This window comes from Zootoca vivipara, chromosome 7 (assembly GCF_963506605.1).
Source record: "Zootoca vivipara chromosome 7, rZooViv1.1, whole genome shotgun sequence".
NCBI classification, from domain to species: domain Eukaryota; kingdom Metazoa; phylum Chordata; class Lepidosauria; order Squamata; family Lacertidae; genus Zootoca; species Zootoca vivipara.
This window is the reverse complement of record NC_083282.1, coordinates 93,614,821-93,631,618: the sequence shown is the minus strand read 5'-3', so window position 1 is coordinate 93,631,618 and position 16,798 is coordinate 93,614,821. Positions and strand designations below refer to the sequence as shown.

At 45.6% G+C, this 16,798-nt stretch overlaps 1 protein-coding gene across 4 annotated transcripts in view; it reads left to right on the top strand.

Moving 5' to 3' along the window:
* The window catches only part of NOL4L (nucleolar protein 4 like), a 131,232-nt gene that overhangs the window by 38,430 nt on the left and 76,004 nt on the right, over positions 1-16,798 (top strand). For 2 of the 4 annotated variants that reach the window (XM_060277396.1, XM_035121750.2), the window contains 2 exons: positions 2,074-2,229; positions 15,313-15,424. In XM_060277396.1, the coding sequence (XP_060133379.1) occupies positions 2,074-2,229; positions 15,313-15,424 (268 nt within the window). Of the gene's footprint in view, positions 1-2,073; positions 2,230-15,312; positions 15,434-16,798 lie in introns of all 4 variants that reach the window. The other 2 variants (XM_035121752.2, XM_035121751.2) reach the window with 1 other exon arrangement.

Sequence of the window (16,798 nt, the reverse complement as noted above, 5' to 3'; positions counted from 1 at the left end):
TTGCACATTTCCCATGAGCTCCTCAGCACCCTTGTCTGACGTGTTGAAAAATCAGCACTGTAACAACATGATTTCCAATCTTTAGACGAAGTATGCTTGCCTCATTCCTTTAAGATCTCATTTTCCATCACCTTTCATGGCACACGAGCTGTGGGCGTGGCACAAATAACTAGCTAGGGAACAAGGTATGCCTCCTTTTCCCTTGGCAAGTCTTGCCAGGATGAGCCAGCGCCCTTTATGTCAGCCAGATAAGATGTTCAGTGGCATTCACCTCTTCTGTCCTGCTGCCACGTGGCTGGTTTAGAGCATCCCGTACTTGCACTCCAAGCTTAGCTGCACTGCTACTGTTTGGCTGTATGTCAGAGAGAGAGAGAGAGAGAGAGAAAATGAATGTCAAATCTGGGAAAGGTCAGAGGCGGGGAGGAGGGTGACTCAGTGCTGTTCCTCCAGGGATCTTGGCCTCAAGGTGAAAAAGGTGCCCTGCTTATTGGTCTAGACGGCATGTGTGTGTGCACATGTGTGTTGATGGACGCACCTGCCTAGCCTGCTCCCTGCCCTAGCTCTGCTTCTGCAAGCTGAAACATCCTTCTATACTAGAGCAATGCTTGGGTATGAGGCATGCTCATTCACCACACTTGACACCTGCACTATACATGGGGAATGTGTGACAGTTAGCACTCTAAATGGTAGGCCAGGCAACAAGTCAGGTCAGTAGTGTAGCAATGAAAAGGACACCAAGGCACCTTTCTTGAAATTGCAGCTTTCTTTTTTGCCATAAAACAAGTTTCTAGCCCTTATGTTTACAAGGAACAGCACATGGAGAATGTTCTGCCCCGTTAACCAACTTTCAAGATTTGCCCAATGAGCGCTAAGACTTGAGAACAGAGTTGTGGGCAGTTGGCTTACATGTATACTTTTTATCTATTGATTTACAATGCCCTTTATTTCTCTCCTTCCCAGACACCACAGAATTTCTAGCTGAGCAGGGTTCATGCTGGTGGCACATTCTTAAAGGAGGGGGTTGAGAGTTCAAAACACTTAGCAAATAGATTTAGAGTTGATAGGTTAATCACCAAAAGTTTTCATTGATTTCGTGAACTGAATCCAATATGAATTTGTAGGGGCAAAATGTTAATTGTGCAACTATTATTTTTAAGACAGGGTTGGGGAAACCACCGTGGACAATCACATAACATCATAGGAGATCAGGTGGATCCGTCCCTACTAGGAAGCAGCGGGACTTGCATTTGGCACTGCATTTAAGCAGTGTTGGACGCAAGCTCCCTTGTAAGGGAACACTTGGGAGTGCACTCTTTAAGCCAGTGGTCCCTTGCAAGAGTCCTTGCATTTGGCACTATGTAAAAACAGCACCAAGTACAAATCCTGCGGTTTCCAGCAGGAATAGGATCCCTCCAGGAGCTCCTGTTTTAAGGGCATCTCTTAAGTTTTGTGAGTATGGGGTGTGTGTGTGCTGGTGGAGAGGCTCTGGTATGCTACCGTATTAAAGAATGAAGAAAACCTTAATAAATATGTCACCTATCTTCTAAGCTCGAGTGGTAGATGCTTTCTTAATAAAGCCTACATAATTTTACATTTCTTTAAATATTTCAGGAAGTCACTTCTCTTGATAATGCGCAACTTTGTTGAAATTGCTCGATTAAAAGGCAGGTGTTTAACAACTAACAGTTCTTTCACTCATTGATAGCCAGCGTTGTGTAGCCAGCAGGGGGGCGATGGAGGTGGCCCAGACCAAAACAACAACAACACCCCAGTCTGTTGATGAGATTGCTATAAATAAGAAGAGTGGGATTTCTTCATGGGTTCTCCTGCTTTCACCTCTCCCATTTTGGCTTTGGTCTCTGGTGGCGGCAGCAGCAGCAGCAAATATCACACTCCTTGCCCTGATAGGAACCTCCTCAGACACCCCTTCTCCTTACACGTTCAGACCTTGGCAAGAGTGGGATTCTGTGTTTCTCCCTTTCCCTCCCGCTCCACTCATATTATCCTGCAGCCCTTTTCTTCACCTCTGTCACCCATTCCTGAGACTAACTTGACTTGCCTGCGCTGTTGTAGGGGGCAGATGGTCTGTCGGAGCCCGAGGGCATCGCTCTCAAGCGCGTCGCTGTGGTGGAAGATTTCTTTGACATCATCTACTCGATGCATGTGGAGAGCTCGGCGGAGCCAGGCAAAGCACCCAAACATGCCGGGCAGAAGAAGACCTACCGGGCGGTGAGATTCCTGTCTTTGTACTACTGACAGAGGCCCCCAATGGGCCAGTGGCCACATCCCACCATGCCCCCCTCCACACCCCCAGAGGTGGGCTGACTAGGGAACAGGCTCCTGCATGTGAGAAGGACCGGCTAAGAGGGAGCAAAGTGGGCATGAGTGGAAGCAGGGTGGGGGGGGAGAGGAGATGGCCATAGCAGATGTGCTTAGAGAAGGGAGGGGCGCGGGGAAGGCAGTGACCAGCCATGCAGGATGAAAAGGAAATGCTTCTTAAACAAAGGAAGGACTTCGTCACTCATCTTGCCACAGCTTAGCAATACTTAAGATACATATAATGTTTCCTGAGCACTCAAAGGTGTTTCACGGGCATTGTCTCGGGTCCTTACAACAGCCCTATGAGGTAGATCATCATTAGCAGTAGTATTGAACCAATACTGTGAAAGGAGTTGGGTAGGGGGCTGAAGCTGGAAACCTGGTAGATTGCCCAAGACTGCCGCATGCATTTATGGTGGTCTTTTGCAGCTCATACACTGCTCTGGCACTGCTGTAATGGATTTTGTGATAGATTATTAGCATAAACGGCTTTAAAAAGAATTAGGACAAATGCTAAAGAGACCTAGTAGCTCTTGGGCTGCTGTGATAACCATACATGCAAACTTCATATCTGAGACAGGGAAGGTATTTTGAGACAGGCCAAGTATGTTTTTTTCTGCCTCACATTTGGTGTTGTGTGTAGAACTGAGCATGCTGGTTGCTGGTGTTTTTTTTTTCTAAGCAGGTGTCTAGTCCTCAGTGTTGCAGACCTAGCTTAGATTTGAATGTGTGATCATGGTATCTTCTCAGCAGCTCAGAAGTTGAGCGCACATCTGGAACGCAGAAGGTTCCAGTCTTCTTAAGCCAGATATCAGAAGGTAGGACGTCAAAAACTCTTAGCTGACTTTTTGCTCTTCTTCCCCTTCATAAGCAGAGGAAGATGATGGCATCCCGAGAATAAGCAAATGCATATAGATTGGCTTGAGGTTTTAAAAGTTATTTTTATTAAATGCAAAATTAAACACACACAGAATCACCGCAGGTTAGAAGTATTGAAACAGAGACAAAAAGAGGGCCAGAGACATCAGTAACATATTCCAAACTTTTGGTATAATGGAAATAATAACAAGTCTATAGAACTAAAAAACACCACTAACGTGGGGATATATTGGCTTAACTGACATTATTTATTCAAGATGTAGAATTCCGTTTTCCTTGGCCCAGACTGTTAGTTTTCCTAGGACATACAGTCCTGCGTATCGCCATCTCCTCCTGCTTCCAGAATCTCCCAGAGGTTCCAGCAGGATGCTGACTAGAGGGACAGTTGTGCACATTAAAATTATACGGCAAGCAAATTTGGACAACAGATTGGGAGAATCCAGCAGTTGTCATGCCCGCACTCCTGAACTGAATATTTCATTTCAATTTTGATGTAACATTTTATGCCTGCTTCTTGACTTTCATTGCTAAATGCTCCTATGTGGTGGGCTGTACATTTATGTTATTCATTGAAGTATTTATCAAATTGTGTGACTGTTATTCAATTGAATGAATGTTATTTATTCAGTTGTTATCATCAGTAATAACACATGCTTCCCTGTCCCTTCCCATGTAACATGCTCAATCTCTTTCCATATATCCTTATTTCAGTCACATTAGCTAGACTGGAGATGAATTGGCCCCCAGGGGCTTGCTAGTAGGAGAACATTGGGGCAGCTTCTGCCTCTCCATTCTCTTCCTTTACTTGGGGCCTACAATCTCTTGCCTAATTCTTTGCTGCTCTGTTTATTCCTGGGGCACCGAGCAACTGAATGCAGCAAACGAGGCGTTCTGAGGGCTGCACAGCTTGCAGCTTTTGCACTGTGGTTTCCTGTGACATTTGTATTTCTGCTTGAAAAATTGCAAGGCTACCATGCCCCCCCCCTACCTCTGCCAGCAATTCGGTTGCTGCTGGAGATCCAGGGGGCTAAATGTGCAGCTGAAGACTCAGCCTCTCTCTCTCTCTCTCTCTCTCTCTCTCTCTCTCTCTCTCTCTCTCTCTCTCTCTCTCTCTCTCTCTCTCTCTCTCTCTCTCTCTCTCTCTCTGTAACCTCTTCACCAGAGCCCATCCTCCACAGGGCACATGGCTGCCTGACTTTCTGCAATGCAGGCCTGTCCCTCCCCTCCCCAGCTGGGCTCTCTTTGCCTCTGGCATAATTCCCAGGGAGCAAAGAGCTCCTGTTCATATTCCCTATCCCCTAACAGCGGCTGCAGGTTGGGCAACCTGGAGGCTGCCCCTGTCGTTGCCTCTGCACGCAGCTAGCAAAGCTATTGTCTGTGCCGATTTTCTCTGCCTATCGGCGGATGACCTCTCCATAATGGAGGAGGGCAAGGCCACCAGTACAACTACAATTCAGGAAACTTTCTGCTTGTTTCGACAGTAGACAGCTCTGGCCCTCCCCCAATTCCTTCAATTTGGCTCCGGGGAGTGTTAATCTATGCCTTTCACAGCCTCAGGGGAGCAGGCTGGATCTGCCTGCTTTTCTCAGGCCGGCAAAGCCTCTGCGCTCCACCCCTCTGCTTGAGCGGATCTCATCACATTAGCAGGCCTGTATCCCCTCCTGACCTGGGAGGACTCTGAGCCATCTTCCCTTTCTGGTACCCCCATCGGGGATGCCACACTGGACCAGAATTAATATTGACATGCCAGATTCAGGGGTAAACCCTGTCTCGGTGGGGGGGACTCTGCTGCCACCTCTGTTGGTGCTTGCCCGCCCCAGCACTGTGTCTCTGGGTTGAACCACTTCAGAATGCAGGTGAGGGTCCGCATGATAAAATGAGCCCCCATACCAAAATGGTAAAATTAAATTCAAAAGTACCCTGAACATAAAAGGCTAGGAAAGATTTTTTTTTTAAAGGCCTAGCCTTCTATGCAATAGGCTACATTTGTGCATGTAGGGATTTTCTTGGCAGAGGGAGCATTTGGTATGAGTTCCTACCTGCAGTCTGAAGTGGCACACCCCAAGACGCAGGTTTACTACCTCTGTGAGAACTAGGCCAGATTCAGCAGAGAGTTCGTCTTTGTCTTCCACTTCCAGAGGGCAGCCAATCAGGTTGATAATTTGGAGCTGGAGGTAATTCTCTGCTTGCTTAGGTAGGCTATCAGAAATAAATTAGCTGACTGTTTGCAAGGAAGGGCCCCATGGGGACTGCCAGAGTGCTGCAGTCTGGTGTCCCTAATATGGGGAAGTGCAAGAAAGGTACTTCTTCAAAAGAAATTAAAGAGGTGGCAGAGAAATCATTATACTACATAACTACCTGCCTCAGGAGTGGGCTTTGTGATAAACTACATAAACACAGTGAACTTAACCCCTCGCCAGGCAATCCAGTTGCCTCCTGCATCGGAGGACACTTACTCTGTGCTTAGCTTTTGAAAGGTCCTGGGACTCAACAGAGTGGCCATTTATGCCCCATCATAGATTTGCATAAATTAGCATATATAGCAATTTACAAAGGTGTTTGCTAATTTGTAAGTAAAGGTGCATTATGTACTGTTTGGGTTCTATCCAAGGTAGTGCTGAGTAATGCATCCCATCGGCACAATGATTTCTGCTTGTGCAATGTTGGGACTTCCCTGCTCCCCTCCCCTCCCCACCCTCAAATTTGTTCCAGGGGTTCAACCTGTTCCTGAGTTTTCAAAACATTCACAGTGCAGGGGACTCTCTGCCTTCTAATCCATGCAAGGAAGCTTAAGGCCTGGCAGAAATCTTAAATCAGTGCAGATTTGGAAACATCGTGGGGCAGTTGTACAAATGGAAATCCTTGCACTGACATAACACCTTAGTTGGATACCAACTTGTGGAATAATAGCTGATGACTAGAAATACAGTGCATCTCACCACAGTGGGGAAAACATGACCTGCAATCCTGCTTAGTTGGCTGTCCAGGTATTAATTGATGACCAGCAATTTCAAGGACCCCCCCCCCCCGCTCTCCATTCTTATGGTTTATCTTTAAACTGCCTTGGACTAGACAGCCTTTCAAGTAGAGGACTCTTTGAAACAGACTTCCCAATTTAAGGTAGCATACATGGCCATCCTAAGGGACCCAGGTGGCGCTGTGGTTAAACCACTGAGCCTAGGGCTTGCTGATCAGAAGGTCAGCGGTTCGAATCCCTGTGACGGGGTGAGCTCCCGTTGCTTGGTCCCAGCTCCTGCCGACCTAGCAGTTCGAAAGCACGTCAAAATGCAAGTAGATAAATAGGAACTGCTACAGCGGGAAGGTAAACGGCGTTTCCATGTGCTGCTCTGGTTTGCCAGAAGCGGCTTTGTCATGCTGGCCACATGACCTGGAAGCTATACGCCAGCTCCCTCGGCCAATAATGCAAGATGAGCGCCGCAACCCCAGAGTCGGTCATGACTGGACCTAATGGTCAGGGGTCCCTTTACCTTTACCTTTACATGGCCATCCTAGGACTCAGAAGACCACCTAGAGTCATGCTCTCCAGTCTGGAAGCCCCTTCCCATAATTCCAGCAAGCATTCTGCACATGTTCAAAGGCAGTAAGTAGTTCTGCACCTGTTCTAGGACTCAGCCCTGGAACTGAAAATCGTTTTGGGTGGGCCTAAGCCATTTTTAGATCTGTCTGTCCCCATATCTGAGCAGGTATTTCAGGACAGTGGCATTCTCACCACAAACAGCTCTTAGTCCACGCTAAGGAACCAACTTCCTAAATGAGATCACAACATGAAAGTTGCAAAGTTTGTAGTACTGCTTCAGAACCACCAGGGGTGACTTCCCTCCTGCTTTCCAGATATGGCCATGTTGTCGACAGGTAGCAGTGGAGGAAGAGTTATTAATATGGCAGCTAGAGGAGCTAGCAGTTATCAGTTGTCTGTATAGCAATTCACTGAGTTTACCAAGACTGAGTTGGGACACATTAAAGAAATACAATTGCTGTCATTCCCTGCTTCAGGTGGTTGAGATTCCTGTGGAGATCCTGTGGGATTTCATCAGGCCAGGGACATGAGGTGCATGAAGTGGTGGACTTGAACCTGAGGGTTTTGGTTTCAAATGGCACCCCCACCCCCAATCAGGCATGAGGCTCAGTGTGAATGAATTTGGACTGCACTTTCTCTCAGCCAAACCTACGACACAGGGTTGTCAGGAGGGGGCTAAGAATAGGGTGTACCCTTATCTATTAACCCAGGCTGCTTGGAAGAAGGGGGTATATAAACATGTTGAAATAATTAATAGCAGATTCAGTAGGTTGCGCTTCATGCCAAGGGTGTAAGGGTCGATTCATACACCAACTCTACTTGCTCTCTTTTCCTAGCACGTGAGTGGCTGACTCACAGCAAGAAAAGTGTTCTAATGAGCTGGAAACTGGAGAGTTTCAGCCAAAGCAACTATTGTGGTCTAGTTATAGGTAGGTAGCTGTGTTGGTCTGCCATAGTCGAAATAAAACAAAAAAATTCCTTCCAGTAGCACCTTAGAGACCAGCTAAGTTTGTCGTTGGTATGAGCTTTCGTGTGCATGCACACTTCTTCAGATACACTGAAACAGAAGTCACCAGACCCTTATATATAGTGAGAGGGTGAGGACAGGTATTACTTAGAAGGGTGGTGGGAATGGGTGATTGGCTGATAGGTGTGGTAAACCTGTTGACAACTTAACAACTGCAATTGGTCTTACAGGGGTGAGATGGCTAACAATAGCTTTATCATGTATAATAAGATAAGAATCCAATGTCTTTATTCAGACCAGGTCTCTCCATGCTTTTAAGTTTGGTAATAAGTTGCAATTCAGCAACTTCTCTTTCCAGTCTATTTCTGAAATTCTTTTGTAATAACACAGCTACTTTAAGATCTTGTATAGAATGTCCTGGGAGACTGAAGTGTTCTCCTACTGGTTTCTCTGTCTTGTGATTCCTGATGTCAGATTTATGTCCATTTATCCTTTGGCTTAGGGTTTGGCCTGTTTGTCCAATATAGAGAGCTGAAGGGCACTGTTGGCATTTGATGGCATACACAATGTTAGAAGATGGGCAATTAAATAGTCCTGAGATGGTATGTTTGATGTTGTTGGGGCCAGTAATGGTGTTGTCCGGGTGTTGGCATCTGGGTTTATTGCAGGCTCTGGTACCAGTGTCTATGTTAAGTCTGGTGGTTGTATTATTGTGGGTGAGGAGTTGTTTAAGATGGGTGGCTGGCTGTAGGCAATGAAAGGTCTTCCTCCCAGAGCTTGAGAAAGAGAACTGTCATTGTCTAGGAGAGGTTGTAGATCTCTGATGATGTGTTGAACTGTTTTAACTTGGGAGCTGTATGCGATTACTAGTGGTGTTCCCACCACCCTTCTGAGTAATACCCCTCCCCACCCTCTCTATTGTGGTCTGTTATTGTTAATATTTTTTGTATTTTTTCTGATAATGGAAGCTGCTATAGGCTACCACCCAAGTAAGCCAAATTCCAGCTGCTACCACATTGCTCTCAAGAACAGATTGCTCCTACAAGGGGGGAAAGAGAAGATGCAAGTGGCAGAAAGCAGCGTGTGAATTTGCTCGGATCTCCACATTTGGGATCAGAAGAGTTTGGGGTTGTTTTTTTCTTCTCCTCCAGATCAGGGTGGCTTCCCCAATGGCTCATGAAACTCACTGCTGCTTTTGCCATGCTTTGAACTAAAAAATGGAAGAAGCAAGATGCAGTTGCCCAGCTGGGATGCAGTTTTCAGCTCATTTTCCGATTAGCCAGGCAGCCTCCTCTGAATTGCATCCCTTCTTTGGGCAGCTCCTGAAAGGGGAATTGCTGGCACATGACTCGTGGGCTCCTTGAGAGAAGAAGGTGAGGCAAGGTGGCCACTCAGCCAAAAGGGGCTCTAGGAGGCCTTGGCAAGTGCTTAGGGAACAACCATCTTGGCATCTCCAAAGCAGTGTGGGACCAGGTTGTTCCCCCCCTCCTTGCTCTTTGCCCTGCTGCTTCTTAGCCTGTCAGCAAAAATTGGGTTGTGCTGCCACTTAGTGGAGATAGGTATCTTTATTATTTTTTTTAAGAAAAAACCAGGGTGCCTTGTTTCTTTGAAGAAATCACTGTTAAAATCACTGGGGTTTTTTTTTTAGTTATTCTCTATCTTCTAGAAAGGTTCAGGTCTCTTTTCCTTCTCTGTTTAGATTTTTAAGAGTAATCTCATGTGATATGTGTCCTAAAGTTTCTTTTCATTTATTTTTTAAAAAGCATACACATAAATGTTTTTCTCAGCGCTCAAACTAAAAAGGGTTAATTGGAACAGGAAACAGAGGGTGTTTTCTCCAGTGTTGCTGAGAATGTTTAGTCTCTAATGTGACTTTCTCCACTTCTCCTCTCCATCCCACCATTTATTTTTAACTTGGCAATAGGGTTAATGCCACAGCTATTTATTTATTTGAATAACATCCCTTCCTATAATGTCGCTATTTAATCTGAAAGATCTGGCAGAGGACATTCATACTTTTTTTTATCCTGAGAGGAGACACAAACTTAATGATACACATTATCATGTGCTCTTGCCCATTTTTGCCACAGAGAAACAGGCCATTATTTGAGCTCTCCTGCCGGAGGCATGGTTCTCCTACTTTGAAAAATGAGGCCCGTTGTGTGTGTTTTTGTAAAGCTGCAGTTCAGATCATATAAATCTGCTTTACAGTGAGACAAAGAGTGAGACCAATTTGCCTGACATAAGCCCTTCAGGTTTTCCTTTATACCTGAGAACCTTTTAGCTGAAGGTGCCAGAACGTGTAGCCCCTTCCTAAAGTAAAATCTGTCTTTCTTCCCTATTACCTGGCTTGAAAATATGAAGCATACTTAAATATGATTGTTGAAACTGCCTTAGCATGTGAAGCATACTTATTTATTTACATTGTTTGTATGCTGTACAATTAGCAATGTCTCCTGGGCGGCAAACGGTAAAAGTAGAAAACAAACAAACATAACAACAATCAGCAAGCCGAGTAAATATATTTAGAACCAGGGTGTGAGAGTACGACAATGTTTGGGCCAATTTTACATTTTACATCATTATTTGTTTTGACATTTGAAAATTGCAAACCACCTTGGGTGCCTTGTCAGAAAGGTATATAAATGCAATAAATAAATTATGTAAACATGCCTAATGCATGATGTTGTCGTGCAGAAACAGGGAATACTGGCATAGGGCAGGATTCACTTAACCAGGCCTGGCACACCACATACTTACTATGTGGAATTGATTACCCTCAGAGGTGGAGGTGGCCTCTGTCTGAGGTGGCTTTTTAGACAAATTGGTGGAGTGGCAAGGGTGGTAAATGACCATTAGTTGTGAGGGCTAAATGAAGCCTCCATGTTCAAAGGCAGCGTAGGCCTGACTATCAGATGCTGAGGACAGGCAAGAAGGGGTGCCTATTTTTGTTTTGCTCTGCCCTTATGTTTCACGGGGCATCTGGTGGGCCGCCCCACTCCTGGAGCTAGTCCTGGACTAAACGGATCCTCGGCCTGATCTCTTATGCTTTTGTTTGTGAAATCAGACAAAGAGACCCTTCTTCCAAGGCTTTGTTCTTGACATTGCTGATCTCTTTTCCAGAACGTGATCTCAGACAGTTCATGCGGGTCTGTGTTTTCAAATGTGTTAAAACCTTGATTTGCTGCTGAGACACGAAATGCCCCACGCTTCTGTCATGGGACTCGCTGGCTTTTGCAGCAGCACAATGAGGCCACTTTGGCAGAGAATCAGGAGGGGGAAACTGAAAAGGCTTTTCTGGCGCCCCACAATGAGTGTGCCTGGGAAGGGCCAGAGCTCAGTCTTGTAGAGCACATGCTTTGAGCATCCAGGGTCCCAAGTTCAGACTCCGTAGGTTGAAAAGAGCTCAGGTAGTGGAGTTGGGAAATGCCACCTTGTCTGAAGCATTGGAGAACTGCTGCCAGTGAGTCAGAGGAGGCAATACTGGGCTCCACAGAGGCGGTATAAGGCGGCTTCCTACATGGCCCCAGTTCAATTCAGTCATGACTTTGCTTAATGGCCTTGGGTGTAAGTTGCTGCCCCTTTGGTCACACTTCTCTACCTGTAAAATGGGGATAGATGGAAGCATCAGGAATCTTATATGATTCCTGTGAGCACCGGAAGAGTTGTGAATTACTTACCGATGATAAATATATAACAATAGCAACAGAAGCAGAAGCAGAAGATGTCTGTTTTCAGGGCTTTGTGCTGGCACTGGAGGTTCAACTAAGCCTGGCACTCTTGCCACAACCATAGTCAATCAGTTTTGGAAATATTACAATGGACAATCATCTATCTATCTATCTGTCTATCTACAGTGGTACCTCGACTTACAAATAACTCAACTTACGAATGTTTCGAGTTACGAATGGAGTTCCGTCCGCCATTTTGGATGCGGTTTAGATAGGATTTTTTCGACTTACGATTCCCCCCCCCATTGGCTTCAACTTACACATTTTTTGACTTACGAAGGTCCGTTTGGAACGGATTAAATTCGTATGTCGAGGTACCAGTGTATCTATCTATCTATCTATCTATCTATCTATCTATCTATCTATCTATCTATCATCTATCTATCGTCATACCTCGGTTTAAGTACGCTTCGGTTTGAGTACTTTCAGTTTAAGTACTCCTCCGCGGACCCGTCTGGAACGGGATTAGTCCACTTTCCATAACTTTCAATGGGAAAGTTCGCTTCAGGTTAAGTACACTTCAGGTTAAGTACGGACTTCCAGAACCAATTACTGTACATTCATGCTTCGGGTTAAGTACGCTTCAGGTTGAGTACTCCGCAGACCCGTCTGGAACGGATTAATCCACTTTCCATTACTTTCAATGGGAAAGTTCACTTCAGATTAAGTACGCTTCAGGTTAAGTACTCCGCAGACTGTCTGGAACGGATTAATCCACTTTCCATTACTTTCAATGGGAAAGTTCGCTTCAGGTTAAGTACAGACTTCCGGAACCAATTGTGTACTTAAACCGAGGTACCACTCTATCTATCTATCTATCTATCTATCTATCTATCTATCTATCTATCATCTATCTAAGTTTATTTATGTCTTGATTTTTAAAAAAGCCCTCTAACTGGTTTACAAAAATACAAAATAAAGCGTTAACATTCTTCAGGTGCCATCACAGAAATAATGGAAGCCAGCCAGATTTTTCAGAATTTTATATTCTAGCTATCACGTTGGCAGAGGGGCAGTTGAAAATATGTCAATTTTATTTTGAGCATGGACTTCTTTGCTTCTTTCTCACAAAATTAGGATTTCCTTAGCGAGGTTTGTTTGTGGTGGCTTTGTTTTTTTTTGGGTAGAGTGCAAACAACCCTGCCTGTTGTTAATATTTGTTAAAGTGTTATCAGTTCCCTGCAGAAACCATGCTGTCATTGTTAGCCATAACCTTGGTAGGGAGAATAATAGATCGTACTTGGAAGGGTGAGTAGGTTGAAAGGATGAGAGAAATAAATAAATTTGAACTGGTTCCTCTGTTCTGAGACTTTCCAAGCAGTTGCAGATATTGGGCTTGAAGAAGGGTATTGGGGAAGAGGCAATTGGAGACCTATACCTTGAAGGGGATCTTACAAAAGTATTGTTTGCAAAAGTGGGTAAAGAACAGAGAGCCATTGGGTCTCGGTACAACCTCTTGCTGTCACAGCTGCTATGACTTCCATACTTACTTCCATTTGCAGGCAGTGTTGTACTTGGTGTTGCTTGAGGATTCTAAGAACCCCCCAAAATAAGGACAGATTTGAAACTAGTGGTTAAAGTAAGCGCAGTTTTTCATTTTGATTCAAAATGATAACCAACTGTAACCAAACATTGATGAAAACCTGGTCCTTGATCTCAGGAGGGAATCACCATGCGAAATTTGATCATGACATCTTAAGAGGTGGTCAAATGTACAGTGAACAAAATATAAGTACAGTACAGATTATTATGCTTTATATTGTGCATTTCTACAGAAACTGTACTCAAGGCAGCAAGTGACAGAATTCCAAATAAAACAGTATATTATTCAAACAGTAGCAATGAAAACGTAAAAGAGTTTGTCTAAAAGCATGCTGGGAATTTGTGGGCAGTGACACCGCCCCGTCCTGCCAGAGGCTGTTCCAAAGTCTGGGGGCTGCAGCGGAGAAGGTCCTCTCACCACACCCCAGAGGGGAAGTAGCCATGGAAGAGGGCCTTCAGAGTGGAATGGGGTTCTCAGGCAGGATCGTACTGGGGGAGGCAGTTCTGCAGATACCTTGATCTAAGGCCATTCAGGGCTTTAAAGGCATTTATATCACACCAGCAATGTGCATGGCGCTGTACAGCTGGGCACTGAAGCGAAGGAGCTTTCTGTTTCCTCTGTCAGCGAGGGCCAAGCTCTGGAATACGGCTGGGTTTTGCTGGAGGGACCAGTGAACCCCACAGTGGTGGTGGTGGGACACCCGTAGCAGCAGTGGGGCTGCCCATGGCAGAGGAGGCAGCGGTGTGTGTGTGCCTGCGACAGTGCAGTGGCTTGCTCACGGAGGCAGGGACATGGCTGGATAAGTGGTGTCCTCTTCAGCTCCAGATCTACTGCCTAAGGCGACTGTCTCACCTCATCTCATGGGCGGCCCAGCCCTGGGAGGGACCAGGAATGAAATAATATTAGTTCGGGAAGGACAGTCAGCATTATCAAGCATTTCTCCTGCCAGCAGCAAGGCACCTACCTAAAATGTCTTTGTTAGGTCAAGCTGGGAATGTTCGTTTTCCTCTCCAGTGACAGAGCTCCCTGGGAACAGCCTTAGGAAATAGATCAGTGAGTACTTCTTAACTTCAGCCTGGAGAAGAGAGGACCGAGGGGGTGACATGATAGCTGTCTTCAAATATTTGAAGGGCTGTCATGCAGAAGAAGGAGCAGACTTGTTCTCTGTTGCTCTGGGGTGTGCGTGCAGGAGTAGAACCAACAGAAAGCAATGTCAGGGAAGCAGAATTTGGTAAACTTTAAGGGGAACTGTCTAACCAGGCATGGAGAACCCTTTTCAGCTCAAGAGCCACTTTCCCTTTCAGATAACTTTCTGGAGGCCACCTCCCAGAGGTGGGTGGGGCTAGATACAAAGGGGGGGGGGCAAGTGTAATTTTTACCTTTGTACAGTTGGCTAGTTTTTACATGTTTTACTCCTTCCTGCAAGTCGCTCTGAGACGTATAGTGAATATTTTTGTTGTTTAGTCGTTTAGTCGTGTCCGACTCTTCGTGACCCCATGGACCATAGCACGCCAGGCACTCCTGTCTTGCACTGCCTCCCGCAGTTTGGTCAAACTCATGTTCGTAGCTTCGAGAACACTGTCCAACCATCTTGTCCTCTGTCGTCCCCTTCTCCTAGTGCCCTCAATCTTTCCCAACATCAGGGTCTTTTCCAAGGATTCTTCTCTTCTCATGAGGTGGCCAAAGTATTGGAGCCTCAGCTTCACAATCTGTCCTTCCAGGGAGCACTCAGGGCTGATTTCCTTAAGAATGGATAAGTTTGATCTTCTAGCAGTCCATGGGACTCTCAAGAGTCTCCTCCAGCACCATAATTCAAAAGCATCAATTCTTCGACGATCAGCCTTCTTTATGGTCCAGCTCTCACATCACTACTGGGAAAACCATAGCTTTAACTATACGGACCTTTGTCGGCAAAGTGATGTCTCTGCTTTTTAAGATGCTGTCTAGGTTTGTCATTGCTTTTCTCCCAAGAAGCAGGCGTCTTTTAATTTCGTGACTGCTGTCACCATCTGCAGTGATCAAGGAGCCCAAGAAAGTAAAATCTCTCACTGCCTCCATTTCTTCCCCTTCTATTTGCCAGGAGGTGATGGGACCAGTGGCCATGATCTTGGTTTTTTTGATGTTGAGCTTCAGACCATATTTTGCGCTCTCCTCTTTCACCCTCATTAAAAGGTTCTTTAATTCCTCCTCGCTTTCTGCCATCAAGGTTGTGTCATCTGCATTTCTTAAATAAATAACAAATAAATTGACATTTTCTGTACATTGAACCTGCACTAAAACGGCAAGGCAAAATATTCTCATGTGGACTGATGTCATCTTCTTGTTTCTCCTCCAGATTGCTGAAACTTACGCCTTCCTTCCAAGAGAAGCTGTGACCAGGTTCCTGATGAGCTGCACTGAGTGCCAGAAAAGGATGCATTTCAATTCCAATGGGGTGGAGCCCAAAGGTAGGACTGGTAAGGTTCCCTCCTTGAAACCCCGTAGAGCTGCTGCCAGTCAGTATTGCTGGAAGACACCCAGAGTGGCTGGGGCAACCCAGCCAGATGGGTGCCATATAAAGAAGAAAAAAATATCATTATTATTATTGACAGCACTGGTTTAGATGAACCGCTGGTCTGTATCAATGGTCTGACTTGATACAAAGCAGCTACAGGCTGCATACCAGTGATTTCCAAACTTATTAGTTGATGGACCACTTGAAAATCGCTGATGGTCTTGGTGGATCACTTCAGGATTTGTTTGCCTCTTGAAGCAGTAGTAATGCACTGTTATTTTTAAGTGTATTCTCATTGCTTCTTTTCTTTCTTATGTTGTGTTTTATTGTATTACAATTTGCATTCCTAGAATTCAAATTGTTCTAAAATAAAATACAATATAAGAAAGAAAAGAAGCAATAAAAATACAATTCAAAATCAGTGTGAGTATTTAATGCAGAGATGCCATGTACCACCCAAATGAAGCTTGCAGACCACTGGTAGTGCATGGGCCACAGTTTGGGAATCCCTGCCCTATGCAATGGAGTGTCCCATCTGTTGGTTTCACTTTTCCAATCCTTTCGTGTGGAATACATCTCCTAAGACCCTTTCTGCATGCTTCTGTGTTTGTAATCACCCAGAGACTTTACCCATAGCAGCTTAAATGGGCAACACTGGCCAAGGAAGACTAAGTGGCCTTCTGTTCACTGCCCGTTGGCTTCATGAATATTTTTTACAAAGCAATCCTAAACATGGGAAGCTGGTATTGCTTACACCAGCATAAGTGACCCCTTTTCTACACTCTGTTGAGTGGGAGGGGCTACTGTAATCTAATCTGGAGGGGGGGCTTGAGTTTTGAGAATCGGGCACTTGGTCACATGACTGGAGCAGGTGACTCTCCTTGCCTTCCCCCCATAACACCCCCATCTCAGGGACTTGCGCAGGTGTAAGTTTCTCTGGCTGAGCCCCTGCTTGAACCAGGGTGAGGGACTGAGCTTCGGCTCAGATCGGAAAGCCCAAGATCCACCAGTTCCAAACTCACTCATCCCCGGTGGGTCTTGGGTTTAGATTGCACTGTGAGCCTCATTCTCCTCTTTGCTTAGCAATGATCTTGCAGTCCTGTACCCAGGGGGGTGGCATGTGTCTGCTGCAATTCTGCAAGAGGGCAGGGAAAGCGTCCTATACAGCATTAGGCACAGAATTCAGCTAGCAGAGAACTTCGGCTCAGGGTAGGGGGGAAGGAGCAGGCTCTGAGCCGTGGTGCCTGTGAACAGATGCTTGGAATTGTGTGGGCTGAAACCTCAGAAGCCAGGGCCACAGGTGGGAGAGTTGGGTGGGGGAGGGGCA